Source organism: Phyllostomus discolor, chromosome 10 (assembly GCF_004126475.2).
Source record: "Phyllostomus discolor isolate MPI-MPIP mPhyDis1 chromosome 10, mPhyDis1.pri.v3, whole genome shotgun sequence".
In the NCBI taxonomy this organism is placed as follows: Eukaryota; Metazoa; Chordata; class Mammalia; order Chiroptera; family Phyllostomidae; genus Phyllostomus; species Phyllostomus discolor.
Window position 1 is genome coordinate 37155715 of NC_040912.2, and position 20198 is coordinate 37175912.

The window sequence follows — 20198 nt, forward strand, 5'->3', positions numbered from 1 at the left end:
TGGACTGAATAGCCTTTTACTATTATTATAATATTATAAAAATGGTGATGCTCTGATCTCCATAAGAAAAATTTAATGGATGATGAGATAATATTTTTCATTAATAGAACTTATTTGGTCCAAACTAGAGTTTAATAATAATGTTGAAATTAATAGTTAATACTTATTGAACTTTTCCTGTCTTCAAGGCATTGTTCTAAGAGTTTTATAGAAATTACCCCCTGAGCATTATATGAGTTTGAGCATAATATGAATTTCTTTTTGCAGATTTTGCATAGATTTAAAAACATACATCATCATCATTATAATGACTCATTGTTACATAGCACTTACTGTGTGCGGGGCACTGTTCTAATGGTTTATATAGTAACTCATTTATTCCTCGCACCTACATAATTTATTATACAGATTTTGTTATCCCCATTTCATAAATGAGAAAACTGAGAAACAGAGAAGTTTATTTTCTTGTCCTATCACACAGCCAGAGTTGTGTGGCCATGATGTGATCCAGGTGGTCTGGACCTCAAGCTCCTGTTCTTACCCATGAGGCTGACCATGTCTCATTTTGTAATTAATGTGCAGTGCCTGGTTCAAAATAAGTTGATTATTATCCACAGACACTTGACATAACAAGGATTTATTACATATAACCTACTTTCCTCTGTTAATTGGGTCAATATATACTCTTGGAAGTCCCCTTACATACTCTCCATTTTGCTCATTTCATTCTTTGTTAAACAAGGGGAAATCCTGTGGGAGGAAGATAATTGCCTGATTGAATAAAGGTTTGTTAGTAACAGTTTCTGCTGTGAACACCTTAGATCACATCTGTCTTATCTGTTCTCTCTGTTTCATTCTTCTCTCCTTGGCTCTACTTCATAATAAGTATGGACTATTTTTTTATATATAACCCTGCAAAAATAGGTTTACTGAATTTGGAGATGCTAAAATATATTTTTCCATTGTGTCTCTGGTCTGAAAACCTACCAAAGTTTTATTTAGCTTAGTAGGAAAGTATTTAGTAACAGGGGTATCCAACCTTTTGGTGTCTCTGCAGCACACTGGAAGAAGTATTGTTTGGGGCCACATGTTAAATACATTGCAACTTGTAATCACACAAAAATCTCAGAACATTTAAGTAAATTTATGATTTTATGTTGGGTCACATTCTCAGCCATCCTGGGCTGCATGCGGCCCATGGACTGCAAGTTGGACACCCCTTATAGAGTTCACACTTTATCCAATGTACAGAAAGCATGGTTCATAAATATTAATAAGGTATTTATGTTTGGTGAAGCTAAATTCAAGAATTTTGATAGTATCATATCTTCAGCATACAGCCTTTTTTTGTCAAAACTAAGACAGAATCTATCTTAGTGACTAAGAGAAATGATATTTAATCATTGTAAATTAGAAAAGAGACTGAAGGGGATTCTCAAAAATATGAAATAGTAATGGAGCCCACCATCTGCAGATAGAATGCACAGATTTTAAATGTAAGTGACTCAAATATCGCTTTTACAGAGGTTGAAACTGCCATTGGTACATTTTAGAAGTATGTTTAGATGCCTGTTTCTGAGACATATCTTTTTTATCTTTCTCATCAATTAATAATGAATTACTTGAAATGATTTTGTTATCAAGTCCAGTAACATATAGTGGGCTTTAATAAGTGATGGATATTATTACCTTACTAGTATTTAATACTCTAAAGCTGTAGGAAATTAAAGGGTATGAAAAGTACTTGGGGTAAAAATCTGGAAATATTTGGGTTCCTGTAATCCCAGACCTAAAGTTAAATGAGAGTCTGTCTATTTCACAATTATAAAAAAACAAAAATTAGGATCTATAGACAAGAGTTGAACAGAAATGAAGACTGACATTGAGGTTTATTATCAGCTTTGCCCAGCACATGGTTTTGTGACTTTAGGGCATGTAGTTAACTTTTTTGGAATGAAATAAAATCATGAATTTGTATGAATTGATTTTCAAGGTCCCATCCTGCTTTAAAATTCTGCTTCCATTATGCATTTAGGATCATATATCTTTCAGAATCTATTTTTTTGGACTCAGCCTCTTTGTTTACTTATTTCTGAATATATCATGTAGGTGCAGTGTAATTTCCCAAACACAGGCAATCAATCTAAACACCATCAAAAGTAGGAGGGAAGGAATGCTATGAGTTTTACCACACACTTAGTTTGAGGCTTACTTGGCACATATTGATCAATTTAATCAATTCACAAATATTACTGTACTTATTTTATGACTTAAGTAGTTTATTTATAACTTACAAGGTGAATAGAGGGTTGTAAAATATTTTGAATTTAATTTCTTTTGTGTCGACATGTTTTATGTTCATTTAAATGTCATCCATTTTTCATAAGTTAAATGTACCAATAAAATAAAATATAATAATTACATCTATTTCTAATAAATATGTGCTTAAAGCTGTGTATTGTTTGCATATATCAAAATTGGAGTCTTCATGTTATATTTATGTATTTATGAAGTGGGACAATGTATGTATTGAAGTAAATATATGTTGTGCTTATTAAGATTTTTTTTTGCTGCATTCTTCTTTTACTTTCCCATAGATTTGCTGCTTTCAAATAGCTGTATTCCCTTTTTGGGTTCATCGGAAGGACTGGATTTCCAAACAATTCTGTTGGACGAGGAGAGGGGCAGGCTGCTCCTGGGAGCCAAGGACCACATCTTCCTGCTCAGTCTGGTTGACTTAAACAAGAATTTTAAGAAGGTCAGTTTATTTATATATAGATGACTGGATGCATTTATTTTAATCTATTCCTTTCTTTTTTTTAAGTGACTCAGTGTCAAATGCCATAGGTCACATACCTGTCAAAAAGAACATATTGCCTCTGATATATGTTTTAGATTTTTATGGATTTAAGTACATATACATGTTCTTTGTTAAGAATGAAGAGTATAATACCATGACCTTTGAAAATATGAATGAAAGGCATGAAAAGTAGTAAATAGATAGTGCTACGTAATACAGTAAAAATGCAAACTTTTAGATCGGAAAGCTGGCAAATGAGTTATTCATCAGGTGTTAACATTTATATCCATAGTAATTTTTGTAAAATTATTTTTACTTTCAGTTAACACATAAGCATACTTAAAATTGATAGTGTGACCCTAGTAGCAATTTAACACCACACTTGTCTCCACATTCTCATTTTACATCTGAGCAGGTTTCTCCTATGGCCTAATCATGCTCAGAGAGTGAAAATTAATAATGCCCTAACTATGGATGCATTACGAATAATCTTGTCACTAAAGGGAAATATGTACCAGTTTATTCAAATTTAAAAGGCATTGCTGCTGTATCCTACGTTTTCAACTAGCACTGCGATGCCCCAAGGAAAGGGTGTCATATCTTACACCTTATAATTATTAGCTGGTACTTTAGCAAATGTCAGTGTCTATGTGAGCAAAGACAGATACCAAGACGAGAAGGGATTGAATGACTGATGAGAAGACATACTACATGAATGATTCTGCATCTATGAAACATCTTTGTTTTTTTTTCTTTTTCTTCTTTTCTAGAAGTATTCCAAAAGAAATACTAGGAGTCCTTGCAAGTTTTCAAGTTAATAGAGAATTCCTCCCATTCAAAAAGAGTTGTTTGTTGGTATCTTAGGACTGTGAAGCTTCATTAGCATTCACCCACATGACCACTTCAACTGAACTCTATAATTTTGAGGTGCTTTTTAAAAAGATTTTATTTACTTATTTTTTAGAGAGGGAAGGGAGGAAGAGAGAGAGAGAGAAACATCAATCTGCAGTTGCTGGGGGTCATGGCCTGCAACCCAGGCATGTGCCCTGACTGGGAATTGAACCTGGGACACTTTGGTTCGCAGCCCGCGCTCAATCCACTGAGCTACTCCAGCCAGGACTGAGGTGCTTTTAATAACTCAGTATTAATTGGTCAGTTATTTGAACCTTATCGGCACTCAGGGCATTAGTCTGTACAGGAAAATTATTTATCCACATATGTATTAATATTGCTTAATTAATTTCTACAGTTTTGACTGAGGTCCACTGAAAGAAAAGGAGTTACTGCTTATGAAAGCTCAGATTTGATAAAGAAATAGTCTTTGAATACAAATGTATATGCATATATTTCATGTAATCTGTATTTCTAGAAGAAAGCATGGTGGCTAAAATATTGCCAATAGTTGTTCTTGACTTGTTTAATCCAAACACGCTTAGAAGCACATAATTTATCTTATTTTTAAATAAGTTATTATTTTATAGCCTGGATATTGTTTATAGTAAAGTGAAATAAAGACTTGCTTATGTGCTAGAGTTTGAAAAGCTTGCCATTATTTTCCATTCCACTTATTTTTAGTGTGGTATTTTTACTTTAGAAATTTTGTTTAAGGACTCATAGTCCTAGTAGAAACTGTTCATGGTATCCACTCTATCTTAGTCATCAGTAAACATCTTAGCAGCGGATGAGTCTTTTTTAAGAGCCCAAAGAAAGTCTTACTCAGTTTTGCTGTATTACTTTACAAGATACTACAGAGCTAACAGCATTTTTCCCAAGTATCAGAGCTAACAGCATTTTTCCCAAGTATGTCTCTGTTTTAGTGTAATATCAAAAAGTAATTCATACTTTTAAGGAAGTTTATTCTTGTGCTATTCTCTGTCTTTAGGGATTGGAAGAAAAAGTCCACTTATCTCAACTGAATGTATTAGATCATTGCTTAAAATAAATTCTGATAGCACAATTTCCTTTTGTGACTATTTTAAGCAAATCTCTCCTTAGCCATATTCCTTGCTTGAAATGTGCTAATATTTAATAAAATCAATATTTATGAAATTTGATTTTTAATAAAATCAATATTTATGAAATATTGATTTTTGTTATGATGTTATTGAAATAAATGGTTATTAAAACACATTATAAAATTAAGGTCTGTACTAGAGATTTTTTTGGCTTAACTGATATTTCTTTATATTTTTATAGCATGTATAATTCATAAAGGGGTTGTATATGTAAAGGTATGGATTCATGTTTATGTAGATATCTACCTTTAACATTTATATAAATCACTCCAGTGTTAAAAGGTACTCCACAGCAGTGAGTAAGTGTCAAGATGTAGTACTTTAGCAATGTTTAGACCTACATGGTTTGCATTGGCTCATTGCCTCTCGGCAAAAATCCAAACTCCTCTGTATAAGAAACCACACATGTTGGGACTCTGAGGGACTGAAAGATGTCCTTTGTACTCCTCAGAGTGAAAGCGGTATACAACACATAATTGAGTTATGAGTGACTGGTTGGAATTTTTTTTCCTTTGGGAAATTTTTATATTTTTTAAAAATATTTTTATTGAATGTTGGGGGTGACATTGGTTAATAAAATTATATAGGTTTCAAGTACAATTCTATAATACACCATCTGTATATTATATGGTGTGTTCACCACACCAAGTCAAGTGTCTTTTCCTTGCCATTTATCCCCCACCTTGCCCTTTTCTACCTCCCCCTAGTCCCCTTTTGCTCTGGTGATCACCATATTGTTGTCTGTGTCTATAAGGGTTTTACTTTTAATTTTTACTTACTCCCTTCATCTTTCTCACCCAACTCCTCAAACCCCTGTCCCTCTGACAGCTGTCAGCCTATTCTTTATCTGAGTCTATTTTGTTTGTTAGATTTATTTTGTTCATTAGATTCTACATATGAGTAAAATCATATGGTACTTGTTTTTCTCTGATGAGATTATTTCACTTACCATAATACTCTCTATCCATGCTGTCACAAAAGGTAAGATTTCCTTCTTTATTACAGCTGAGTAGTATTCCATTGTGTAAATGTACCACAGTCTTTAACCCACTCATCTACTGACAGGCACTTGGGTTGCTTCCAAATCGTGGCTATTATAAATAATGCTATAATGAACAAAGGGGTGCTCATTGTGCTCAAAAACACGAATTTGTGTTTCAAGTTTCTTAGGATACATTCTCAGAAGTAGAATATATTGGGTCAAAAGGCAGTTCCATTTTTATTTTTATTTCTTTAAATCCTTGAAAGCACTTGTTGCTTGTTGATTTATTGATGATAGTCATTCTGACAGGTATGAGGTGATATCTAATTGTGGTTTTAATATTCATTTCTCTGATGATTTGTGATTTTGAACATTTGGACATATTTCTGTTAGCCATCTGAATGTCCTCTTTGGAGAAGTGTCTATTCAGGTCCTTTGCACATTTTTTAAATTGTATTTTTTTGGTGTTGAGCTGCATCAGTACTTTTTAAAAAATATATTATTTTGTTTCATTTTACCTTAATTGAATTTATCAGGGTGAAATTGTTTCACAAAACAATACATTTCATCATCTCTACACTGCGTTGTGCACCCATTGACATGACACAGGTCTCTTTCCATCCCTATATTTTCCACACCTTTGTCATGGTGCAAGGTCTCAGGGAGTCATTAGAGTGAGGTCAGCATAGTTTAATAGGTCCAAACTGACCAAGATAGGGCCTTGTGAAAGGAAAGCTCTGCACTGCTCAGGCACTCATATCCTAGAGTCACACAACTCAGTCTGTTCTCAGATTCTGCTACTAGGAGCCAGAGCTCAACAAGGTGGGGCCTCCAAGGGTTGGGAGTATGGGAGCTACTGGATCTCCTGTGAGGAGTAGGTGTTGGTGAGGCTCAGAGAAAGGTGAGTGTTGTGGACGCCACCCCAGAGCTACACAGTTCAGTCTGTCCTGGATTTGCCCAATCCTCATCAGGGCAGAGCAACCAGGAGTCAGCCACAAGGCAGTTGGGTCCACAGGAGCCGAGAGGATAGGACTAGCATATCTCCCATTAGGAGGAAACACCATTCAGGTTCACAGGAAGGTAGGGGATGACCACTGCCAAAAGCTACAAAACTTAGTCACTGACACCTCCTGTATCTGCTCAGACTTCTACACTCTGGCCAATGTAACTGACTCCTTAGCAGGACATATGCTCCACAGGGTTGTGCAAGAGATTGCAGCTATTGTTTTTCCCCAGACTGATGCCATATGGAGGGGAGTTCTCCCCTCCAAGAAAGATGCTATGGAAGAGTGACTCAGTACAGGGATCCTGGTGGCTGTCTTTTTATCTCTCTCCCCAGTCAAAAAACCCAGATTATCCTCACATAAGTCTAGCCCATTCAGTGCTCCATTGGAGCCCAGAGTGGCTACAAACAAGATTTTGTTCATTGGCCCTTTAAGAGGGTTCCTATGACTACAAGACTCATGTTTCTCCTTCACAGATGGAATCCTCATTGATTTTCACAGCCAGATTTTATATGTATGTCCCTTCCCAGCTCTGGTGCTTCTGCCTGGGGAGCCTGGCTTGGGGTTGAGACCATATGTTTCTCAGGGGGGACTCTCTGCAGCTGAGATATCCCTCTGGAACCTCAGCCACCACCCATCCATGGGAGCAGGACCAGCTCTTTTCATGTCTCTGTGTTTCCTACCAGTCTTGTCATGGCTTCTTCTGTAAATCCTTGGTTATCAGACTTTTTTTTCTTTTAGCTAGTCTTCAGTTGGTTATTCAAAAATGATTATTTCTTCTGGGAAATATAAAAAAACATAGACCATATTCAATTAAAGTATTGAGATTCAGGATATAAGCTTACTTAAAGTTTTTGGACAGACAAGGCTTGTGCCTATTGAAAAGTAGCTATTATTATTTCACATTGACCAGAAGCCTTTAGTGGGGAATGACCATAAATAATAGGTGGGTGTGCTGGAATGGGAGTAGGAGGGAGAAAACTGTACTTGAACAATGATTAAAATAAAAAAAAAATAAGAAGAAGTTGTGTACAAATCTAATTTAGTAAAAAAATATTTAATGGTGCCCTTCATATTATTTTTACTCTGTTCAGAATAGATTTTGAGGCTTCTACAATGGTTGTGCCAGTCTATGCTCATTAAACTTTGATGGATAAACTACTTTAGAAAAAGAAAGTCAAAACCAGACCTTTAAGACATTTTCACAATCTATAGAGTAAAAATTAAGTGAGCTTCTTCTTTTTTTAACTCTCTGACATTTAAATAAGAAAAATAAGATTCTGATCTTTATTTTGAGTGGAAGGACTATTTCTATAGGGACTTAATAATAGACATAAGAGTAAATATAAACATACATCATAGGAGATGTGATACCTCACAGTTTAAGAGGGTTTTCTAAATTTGATCTGTAAGGCCACTCTTAGTTAAGGAATGCTCTGTGGATTTCCCTATAGAAAAGAATATTCACACTTGGGACAAATATGTACATTTATTTGACATACCCTCCCCTCAACCCTAGGCCAAAATGGAGCCATTAGAACTGGACAAAGAGATCGCATTCCAAGTGTAAGATATGGATATGGAACTGTATTTACCATTCCCAACTGTTTTGTTATATGTTGAATTCTCCCAGAAGCTAACTATGGGATGAAAATTAGCTTATAGGATATTTTTAATGTGGTGTTTCTGGGATCAACACATACTGGAGGGTCGCTAAGGAAGCAGTATCAGACAAAGGGAGGCTGAGCTGTGATGCAGTTCCAACAAAAGCTTCAGTTGACAGCCCAGGTGATAAGGTGGGAAATATTTCAATATTTTCCTGTAGTGTAAGTGATAATAGCATTATTTAGCTGGGTTTATCTTGTAAAAGAGAATCTCCATTTTCTCTCTATCTAGTCTATTTACCATGACCATCAATATTATCTCTTAAAAATAAATACCTTATTATATTTCTTACTGGTTTATACACTTCTGGCAGTTCCTGATTTCTGAGGAAATTGAATGAACTCCAGATTTCTACTGACTTTAAAGACTTTTCCCAACACATTTTCACCCTATTTTTTTAAAGATTTTATTTATTTGTTTTTAGAGAGAGGGAAAGAAAGTGAGACAAACATCAACATGCAAGAGAAATATTTATTGATTGCCTCTTGCAAGCCTCCAGTCAGGGACCTGGCCTGCAACCAAGGCATGGGCCCTGACCAGAAATTGAACCAGTGACCTTTTGGTTCACAAGCTGGTGCTTAACTCATTGAGCCACACCAGGGCAGGGCCACCTTCTGATTTTATCCAGTGTCCCTTGTTCCCTCACTCACACTTTATGGAGACTTTAATATTATCTGCTTAATGAAGTTATCAAGGACAGTACTTTAGATCTCCTCTGCTATTTTGATGTTGGCATTATCTTTAGGTTGGTTGCAAGATGGCTGGGACAGTTTCAGGAATCACATACAGAAAAGGAAATGAATGAAAAGGAATGAAAGACCATTATTTATTATGTCTCTTTCTTAGGAGCAAAGAAACCTTTCATAGAACTCTCCTTCACATCACATTGGCCAGAAAAATGTGAATTCAAATTCTTAAACTCAAAAGAGGGGTTAGGTAACTACAATTTGCTTACATCAGTCAATTACTGTAGATGGAAGAAACCTTCAGGAGTCAATCACATCGAACACTACACTTAGAGGGAATAGAAAACAAGCTTCCTGAAAAATATAATTTACTTGGGGGACTGATTTTTTCCTCATCAACATAGGCTACCTGAGGCAAACATAAAAATTTTCTCAGCCAGTAAAAAAGAAGAGTGTATATTGTCTATTTAGAGAGAACTATCAAGATCAGCTGGTGTTATCGGTAAGGGTTTATTTTTTTTTTTCAGAAGCTAGCCTTGGAAAGTATTGAGTGCAAGTAAAAATCCTTGAAATAATTTATTTTTCTCCACCCTGCTTGGTAAAAATAAAAAAAAATCTGCTAACCTCTACAAATACTTCACTTGCTTATGTAAGAGTTTATTTGCCTCAATAAAAGTACTTAGTTATTTTTATGCAATCTGAACTTTACAAGATCTAGTCTGCTGCAGATCTCTTAAAGAGTGCTGTTTTCCTGTACATTTTCTCCCTTCATATAAAAACTATTGTTGGGAGTGACATTGATGGGAGGCAGTAGGTCACAATTTGACTCAAAATGCTAAATACTTCATCATTATTCTGGTAACAGTACTTAGCAGTATACACTAAATATTAAATATAGGGAGAACATAGTTTTATTTTTTTAATTTAAAACATTTTTTAAAGATTTTATTTATTTATTTTTAGACAGAGAGGAGAGAAGGTAGAAAGAGAGAGAGAAAAAAAGCATCAGTGTATGGGTATCTCTCACATGTCTTGCACCAAGGAACTTGGTGCTATTTTTGTGCCCTGACTGGGAATCGAACCAGCAACCCTTCAGTTCGCAGTCCAGCACTCAATCCACTGAGCCATACCAGCCAGGGTCATATTTTCAAAAACTGACATAAGTAAATGTGGGTTAAACAGGATTGATTATATTTCCCAGCAGAATTATCTCTAAAATAATGCTGCTTTTTTAAAGTATATTTTATGGATTATGCTATTACATTTTTCCCATTGTTTTCTCCTCTTTATTTTCCTCTGCCCTGTACCCCCCAGTACCACTAGCATTTCCCCCCTGCCTTAGTTCATGCCCATGGGTCATACATATAAGTTGTTTGGTTTCTCCATTTCCTGCACTATTCTTAACCTCCCTGTCTATTTTGTACCTACCATTTATGTTTCTCATTCCATGTACCTTTACCCCCACTCTCCCCCCGTCACTCCCCACTGATAACTTTCCATGTGATCTCCATTTCTGTGAATCTGTTCCTGTTCTAGTTGCTTGCTTAGTTCATTTTTGTTTTAATTTTTTTTTAGGTTTGGTTGTTGATAGTTTTGAGTTCGTTGTAATTTTACTGTTCATATTTTTTGATAATCTTCTTTTTCTTGGATAAGTCCCTTTAACATTTCATATAATAAGGACTTGGTAATGATCATCTCCTTTAACTAGACCTTATCTGGGAAGCACTTTATCTGCCCTTCCATTCTAAAAGATAGTTTTGCTGGATAGAGTAATCTTGGATGTAGGTCCTGGCCTTTCCTGACTTCTAATACTTTACAACTCCTTCTCACCTGAAAGGTTTCTTCTAAGAAAGCAGCTGATAGTCTTATGGGAACTCCTTTGTAGGTAACTCTTTCCTTTTCTTTTGCTGCTTTAAGATTCTCTCCTTATCTTTAATCTTGAGTAATGCAATCATGATGTGCCTTGGTGTTTGCTTCCTTGGGTCCAACTTCAATGGGACTCTCTGAGCTTCCTGGACTTGGTGAAAGTCTTTTTTTTTTTTTCCCAGACTGGGGAAGTTCTCCATCATTTTTTCAAATAAGTTTTCAATTTCTTGTTCTTCCTCTTCTCCTTCTGGCACCCCTATGATTTGGATGTTGGAATGTATAAAATTGTCCTGGAGGTTCCCAAACCTCTCCTCATTTTTTTGAATTCTTGTTTCTTCATTCTGTTCTTGTTGAATGTTTATTTCTTCTTCTCTAAATTGATGATTTGAGTCCCAGTTTCCTTCCCTTCACTGTTGGTTCCCTGTATATTTTGCTTTATTTCACTTTGCATAGACTTCATTTTTTCCTCAGTTTTGCAACCATACCCAACCATTTCTGTGAGCATCCTGATTACGAGTGTTTTGAACTCTGCATCTGATAGGTTGGCTATCTCTTCATTGCTTAGCTTTGTTTTGGGAGTTTTGATCTGTTCTTCATTTGGACCATATATTTGGCTCAGTGTGCCTGTTACATAGTAAGGAGCAGAGCCTTAGGTATTTACCAGGGTAGGGCAACTCACATTGCTGCTTTGTGGTGCTGTATGTGCAGGAGGGGGCAGAGATGGAAGAATGCTGCCTGCTCAGATCTCAGCCTTGTTTTAGTCTCTTCTCCAGCTTCCCCAGCCCAGAAGGGCATAATCAAATTGGGCCCTTCTGGTGCTGATTCCCAGGTAGGTGGTTTGTGTACATTCTAGAACCCTGTGGGTCTCTCCAACAAACTCTCCCGTGAGGCTGGGAGTTTCTCCTGCTGTTGCAACCCCCACTGCTTTTTACAGACAAAGGTTTTGAGATTTTATTTCTCTGTGCTGGAACCCTGGGTTGTGTGGGCATTCTTGCTCCCTAGTTGTTCCTTCCAGTTTATCTGCATGAAAACATGGGACTTCCTGCTCTGCCTGCTGCCACCTCGCCTGGCCCAACAGCCTCTGCCTTTCTCTCCCCATCCTCCAGCAGCTGCATTGCCACATGTCCTCTCCACCCTGTCTGCCCATCTCCACCATTCCTACCAGTCTGGATGAATGTTCTTTTTTAATTCCTTGGTTGTTAGACTTCCATACAGTTCTATTTTTGGCAGTCTGGTTATTTTTTCTTTTTAAATTTGTTAGTGTCCTTCTTTTGGTCATGTGAGGAGGCAAAGTGTATCTCTCTATGCCTCCATCTTGGCTGGAAGTCTAAAATAATGTTGCTTTGATTGATTTGGATTTTTCAGTCTCTGAAGTTAGAATCAAATATATGCATTAGTAGAACTAAAACTTAGAATAATTTTTAGTGACTGAACTTTCAATAATTTGTTTCCTCTTGTTCTACTTTAGTCAGGGGCTTTTTTTCATTAAAAAACCACTTGAGTATCTATTGTTGGCACTAAAAACATCATAATAGGTTATAAAACTCAGATTTTGTCATTGCTCATGCTCTAGTTAGGAAGACAAGGCATGACACAGTTAAATGAGTTAGAAAACAAGTCAAAAAATCTTTAAATATCCAATATATATAATGAGATCAATAACGTATTGTAGGAAGTCAGCGACCAGGAGTTGAAAAATCACTTGTTGTGCATGGGACTTAAACTGCTTCAAAATTAGTTAACTAGTTAATTGAAAATGGCTTGCATTTGGATTTGGAACTTGAGTTTTATTGTTTTCTTAATTCAGTTAGGATGGAAAAAATAGTTTGAGAACTGGAGTACAAGAGATTCATTTCTTGCCTCCATGTGTGTATTTCTCATAGATTAACTCATAAAATTTTAAATCTTTTTTGTCTCATCACACACATAAACTAATTACTAAAATTCTGTAGCACACCCAAAATATATAATCTAGTTTTTGCTGAGCTGACAAAAATAAGTATAATTTTGAATCATTTACACTGAATGGCTATTGTGTTTTTTTTTTAATTTGAGAATCTAATGGAAAAGAAGTCAGTGCCCTTGACTAAATAGTCATTGCATGTTTTAAAAATTCTCAAAGCACACCAATGTGGCTCTGTGGCACACCAGTTGAAAAGTGCTTAAGTTTAAGAAACTGAATTTCCCTGCCCTCTCCTTTGATATCCTATTGCATTTCTAGGGTCAGAAGGAATATATATATATATATATATATATATATATATATATATAAAATTTTAATAGTCCTTGAAAAAGCTTCAAATGTAGATGGACATTTACATCCATTTATCATTCATTAATATGTGATGCATTAGAAACCTGTTCAGGGCAGAGTTTGTAATAATGAAAGTGTTTGACATTTGTATAATATGGTTTAAGGACCTATGATTTCTAAACAAATGATTTTAAACTACATGCCATCTGTCACTGTGACTATAAGTGAACATTCTCTATTTCAGCCAGCCTTAAGTAGTCCTAGCAATCATTCATATAAAATCCAGGGCCCTCCCTTTGTAAACTTCAGGAGTCAAATATACAGCTGAACGTCTCTACCTCTTTTTTTTAATGGAGTCATTGCTGACAGAAAAAAACAAATGTCCAGTATTCTCTTGTTTGGTTATATTACTTAGTTAAGCTTCTGAGTTAATGAATTGTTGGGATCCTTCCATCTGAAAATGTGACTCATTTTGGACTCAGTTCAAGCCATGCCTGGATGGAATGAGTCCCTAAACCAGGATGTAAGCAAACAGGTCAGCAAGGGAATGATTTATTAAACTAACCACTGCTTTTGTATCTATTTTACTCAAACATTTGTTCTTGGTTTTCTTTCCTCTTCACTTTTCTCTCTCTTTTATTTTTTTGTCAATGGGCTACAGAGGTAGATGAGTAGACCGTTGAGAAATGAATTTGGAGACTGCAAATTATATTTATTTTGCTTACTAATCTAATAGCAACTGGTATGTCAGCTCATGGAGAGTAATAATAAACAATTTTATCTCCCATAGACCTTTTCAGTTCTTGTCCTGGACCTATTCAATAACTTCAGCAGGCCCATGGCTTTTGAAGTTATCATTTGGTAGTACACTGTTTGGTAATTATCTAGCAACTAAAAAATCCAGTCTCATGTAATGAAACTTCCAACCTCCTTTAAAATCAAGCCTCCTTTCCCTCTACCTTTCCATGCTTGGGCATGTCTTGTGAGGGAAGGAAATGTCCAGAGGCTTCTTCTACTTGGTGCTCATCCTTCTCCTCAAGCTTGTTAACCACTGCCATGAATGACCCCTCTAGAATCAAATTAGGACAAAGGAAGATGAGAGGAGTTCAGAAAAGTGTCTACTCTACTGTCATTGTCCCAGGGATGTCTCAATTTTCTGGCCTTCCCAGATGTTGAAGGGTGACTTCTTTTATAGGCACCTTTATGAATTTTTGGAATTTCTACTTTCTGGAGTTCTTTTCCTTGCTTTTCTCTGGATTAGAGTGACTGCCATGTTTTCATTCTTTATCCTGCAACAGATTGCAAGTTTTCCATGCGTTAACTTCTGAGGTCTTTTCTCAGTTCTCTTGAACAGGGTCTAGGTGATCTCATGCCATCCAATTATTGAGTGAACACAGCTCACCCTGGAAGCTGGACACCCGCTGGAAGTCCAGGTTGATACCAATATAGCCACTGAGCCTGCTCTTTGTTTTCATTGCAGCTTCTCAGCCTCTCTCTCTCACCCTTTAGACCTTAGTCCACAATGTCCCATAAAGTACATGTTCAACAGCAAGTGCTTAAGGTCTCACCAAAACCTCTTTCCTGTCACCTACTTCTTACCCTGTGGGATTTAGGACATATGATACATCTGTCTGAGATTAAATATTTTTTTCAAGTTTCCAACTATATTATAGTATGAGCATGGGTGAAAGCATCTTAATGATTATTGGCCACCTACTTTGACAATTTGTGCATCTTGAGCTCACATCTCATTTTTAATTTTTTTCAGCTAAAACTTCTCTGTCCTTCTCTTTTAATGTCTTGCTATACTATCTAAGCCATAAAATGAGCACTCAGAAGAACATTTGTTCTACCTCTAAATGTAATGGGTCAGCTCACTGTATATCATTCCTGAGTATACATCCTGGAATCACAGGAGTAACCAAATGGAGAATTTCAATATTATTATTAATATAATTTACCTTATGGATATTAATAGCCTCAATCAAAACATTTGCTCTTTTATATTGGGTTTACCTTATTTTCCAATAGTATTTCTTTTGGGTTTCAGCAAAGTTAAGCTATAACCAAGCATCTGGTTAAAAAGTGTAGGACATGTATTGATCAATTTTAAAATAATCTTCAGAATTTATCTTAAAGTAGTTTACTGTCATTTTTGGACAATACTTAATCATCTTCATTTCTTTTTAGTTGATTAAAATGTTTCCTCTTGAAACTATTAGGAAACTAAATATTTCCTCCTCATACTTTAATATGTATCAACATTAAATATTGCACATAAAATGTTCAAAGAATTGCTATGTTAGCTAAGCAAAAGTGAAGATTTTTAACTTAGTTCCACCCAATAAAAATCTTTTAACTAAACTTACAGTGTTGAAAGCAAAAGCAGTATAACACTTAACTTTGTTTTCTGTTTAAAGTAATTTACATTTGTTTTTAGTGTTTTTAGTGTAAAAATAGTAAATGTGTGTTTGTGGGGAGCAGTTTTTCCCAAAAGTTTTAAAATGAAAAAACAATGTACCAAAGCAACACGTACATCGCATGGGCCACTTAACTCCATGTTTTTATGGACTGACCTGAGACAGTTTCATTTCACCTTGCTAAAATGTAGGTCCTCAAATTTGCTTAAGAACTTTACTCTGTTGGTTATTTAACCAAAAATTAATCAGAATTATTTAAAAGGAAACATTGGATAAATTTAAAGGTAAGATGCTTCTGCTAAAATATGGATGACACTTTAAGAGGACTGACTCTATTTTTTTTAAAGCAGAATATTTAAAAAGTAATTCTACATTTGCAAATATGATAGGTGTTTTCTTCCACCTAGCGATCATAATATAATTACTGTAAAATTTTTCTTCTTATTGAAACTGAAAACTAAGATGCAATTATAAAAATTTGCTTGAAATTTATTAAACTTTGCTTTATTTTAAGGTCTTTTTATTAGGAAAATAGCTAAGCTAAATGAGTTTATAATTTTAAATATAATATTTTTAGTGGAATATTTAAACACCCATATTTGTGTAGCATGAAAATGACTTTGTTCTTTTCCCTTCCTTAAGGAAGTCTAAAACAAGAGGATTTTCATACATGAGGATCCTGTACTTGCTGGATTTGTATTGAGTATAAGCAGAAATGCTTTAATAAATCAGAATGACCCTCTGACTCGAGTTCATTAACTCACTTCATGACTGAATAAGATATTCCCATCTAATGCTTTACCCTGTAAGTCTATTAATCAGGGAGAAAGATTCAGAATAAATACCTTCTTATTTAAAATCAAGTTATTGATAAAAGAAAATTACCACCCCTTTTATTCTTAATTAATACTTGAAATTAGAAAATATAAACACTTGGAAACCATGTGGACACCCCAATAAATTAACTTTGGGTATAAAGCACCCTGCTTAGTTTCATGGTGATTAATCTGCTCCTACTGCCTGCGGAGCACAGGCCGTCTGGCAGTCACAGCGGTAAAACAATCGCCTCGTTCATGGATGTACTGGCTCCCCAGCTTGGGTGCCGATGTGCAGGTCCCATCTGGTCACTGTAACGGGGCCGCCAGGATGTTGTCAGACTGCTCGCGCGTCTGCCAGGACTCTGACAAGAACTCTGTCTCCATTTTAAGGGAAACTGTGCAGAGCACTTTGCAGCAATTATTGGATGCTTATTATTGCTTGCGCTACTGTGCCAGGTGTTAAGGATGGTTGGAGAAGAAGCAATGTCCCTTGTCACTCAAGAACATCAGCCACTAAACTTCAATGAGTGCTATACTCCTTGAACAAGATAACGGAGACTGTGATCTGTATTCCTTACAGTATTTTGAAGTCTTGCCACAAGAGTAATTCCTTACAATATTCAAAATTGTCAATCCACTTGTAGATTCCTTAAAGTTTCTTTTAATTTGTATGTTAATCTCTTTAACTTTTTCGCAATACGTATTTATTGAGTCCCTGCATTCCTGTTATTCTATTATACGCTGGGAATATAGTGGAGAATAGAACCCTTCAGGCCTCTGTTGTCATGGTGCCTCTAAATTGGGAGGAGGGGAGATCAGTGGAGAAAAGCAAACAAATAAGAGAATATCACTTAGTGTTAAGTGTTATTTAAAATGCAGTATTCTTGGGAAACTATTTTTGATTGGTCTTCAAAGAAGGCCTTTCTGGGGAGGTGATATTAACATGGACTTTTATAGGAAGGGATCGTCCAGAAGAGGTCAGATGTATTCCAGGTAGAACAAACTCATTCTGAGGATAACGTCAAGATAATATTTGAAATCACCACATTAGCTGCTAATGAGCAGTACAGTAGGGACTCAAACTCATGTCTTTAAATTCTATTGCATTTCATTGATCTTTCTGTCTAGGAGAGATCCCAAGCTGAATTTGCTTGCAAAAAGGAAAGTGGCAGATGAATATGATAAATGCAAATGTGTTAGAATTCCAAAATGGTTGGTGGAAGAAAAATAATTTTGAAAGAAAAGAAATTTTGAGCCGAGTCCTAAAAAAAGGGAGGAAGAGGCTATTCTCACTCAAGACTTGATGAAGAAAGTTACATGGGCACGTCAGATCCCAAACTGGAGAATTTTAATTTCTCATCTGTAAAAATTTCTACACCAGCCAGTTTCAATTACTCAAGCTTTTCATTTGGAGCTCTTGTCCTTATTTTTCAATAGTCATTCTCTGAGCTCATATCTTTTACCCTCTCTCTTTCCTCAGAACTCAGAGTAATCATTGGTTTAAATGCTTGTACTCTACGGCATTTAGAACAACATTTTTCCAATTTCTTTGCAACCATTTAAAAACTTGAATCCTGTTCTTTGATAGAGATGGTCACTTGCATTTTTATGACTCTGAACTTTTGGGGGGGTTAATTAGGTTTTATGAACAAATTGTAACTTCCTCTTTTGTATTCTATTCAGTTGTTTTGGCATCTTTGAATTGGGCCAAAGGGCATTTGACTGACCTTGCACTTGCAAACTTGAGTCAAATTACTTTTCCAAAGATGAAACAAAGACCAGATATAATTAGAATTTCCTTAGGATGTTGTTATAAGGCTTTATCACTATTTGAATGTTTCTGTAACTTGCCTAAAATTAAATAATTAAAAATAAATTGCCTGACATTTTCACCTTATCAAATGATAACTGTTAATGAATTATAAAAATTATGAATGAAACAATAATATTCAAGGACATTACAGCATTTTACTTGCGAGTTCCTCTTGTCAAAATTTATTCAAAGGAAGTAGAATGTTTCAAAAAACAAAAAAAGAAATGATTTTAGATTTTGGATAAATTCAAGCAAATAAAATTAATATAACTAGATCAAAGGTTATATTTTTAAACATGCAGCCCCCCACTATATTTTCATCAGAAAATTAATATTAAATATATTTTTGCACAAATGTGTTTAAAATATAAATTTATCAAATATAAAGTAAAATCACTTTTCATTTTATTAGAATGATCTCATACTGGTAAATCTATATTCTATAACTCTAAAAGAAGAATATACATATATACTTTTATTCTTTTTCAAAAATTATTGAATGCTTCACAAATTTGTTTTTTGTTCAGGGCAATGCTAATCTTCAGTATATGGGCTGCTGAAGAGAACACTAAATATATATTTTCTGAGGTTCCTATTTAAATTTTCTGAAGGTAAATGCAAAAATTAATTTTTTAAAATAATTAGTGTCAATTGTAAAATATTATGAAAAGAAAATAAACATACTAACATGGTTAAGTCAGCATGTTACAGAATATGGAGACTGACTTAACAAACATACTTGTTTTAAAACATTACCCTATAAATTATCACTTCCAAGTGGAGAAATCTTATAAATTTATTTCCTCCTGTTTCCCACAGTAATTTTCTGTTATCAACTTGATCCATAAGATTAGCACTAAAACTTAAATCAATTTGCAGCCCCTTGGTTATTTGGTAGTGGTAAAATTAGTGGTTACACCCTGGATGATTATATTGGGAGAGATTGTTGGGCTAATCTGGACAGACAGAGATCTGTTTGATTTGTGATGTCTGTTCTGTGTGTGGGAAGAGAGAGCAACAGCAAGCTTTTTACATATTTGAGATTTTTGATATCTAAGCTCCAAGCTCCCAGGGACTACTCATCACCAAAATGAGAGCCTTAAAATCTGTATCTGGTACATCACCATTAGTAGAACTGCTTTGTGTGGGAATATTTCAGGACAGTTAAAACATAGCAATTGTGCAAGTGGCATCTCTCTTCCAGTATGCCTTTCTTTGATAAATGAAAGGAAAATATTCGTGGGTAACTTTCTAATAGAGTGGTACAGCTCCATGAACTTTCAGATACTACCACTGCAGGGCTGCATCAACTTTTAGAAAGGGTGTGTCTCTTTGTTTTGTCTTGCTTCATGAAACTTTTGATATGGCATGAACTGCTTGTGCAAAGTACTAAAGTGTAAAACTATGTGTAGGTAATGAATTCAGAAAACAATGAGAATAATGATAACCACTGCCTCAAAACTGGTTGCATTGCTAATGTTCAAGAGAGATTCTTATAGATATTGTGAACATTGTATTTTTAAGTGTGGGGTGTGGTTTCTGTCTGAGAATGAGGTAATCTCAAAGTGTACTGACTGGGCTAGTGAAATAACCCCAGGATATTAGGTACTTGTTGGGGTTTTATATTAACTATGTTGAAACTTGAGAGCATGTATAAAATATGTTGCTTTATACCCAAGTAGAGTTAACATTTCTCTCTCTTCCTCTATGTACCTGTGTCGCTCTCTCTATTTCTTTCTCTATCACTTTCCTTCCCGCTCTGTAACCACCTACACAGACTTTCTCTCTCATTCTCTCTCTCTCTCTCTCTCTCTCACACACGCGCACACACACACACACACACAATTTGACTTGAAAAATACAAACATGGTAGAA

The 20198-nt window shown here is 35.3% G+C and overlaps 1 protein-coding gene across 1 annotated transcript in view; it reads left to right on the plus strand.

The window, feature by feature from the left end:
* SEMA3D (semaphorin 3D) overlaps window positions 1–20198 on the plus strand; it is a 193897-nt gene that overhangs the window by 87342 nt on the left and 86357 nt on the right. Inside the window, exon 3 of the mRNA XM_028525669.2 lies at window positions 2598–2758. Within this exon, the coding sequence (XP_028381470.1) occupies window positions 2598–2758 (161 nt within the window). The remainder of the gene's footprint in view (window positions 1–2597; window positions 2759–20198) is intronic.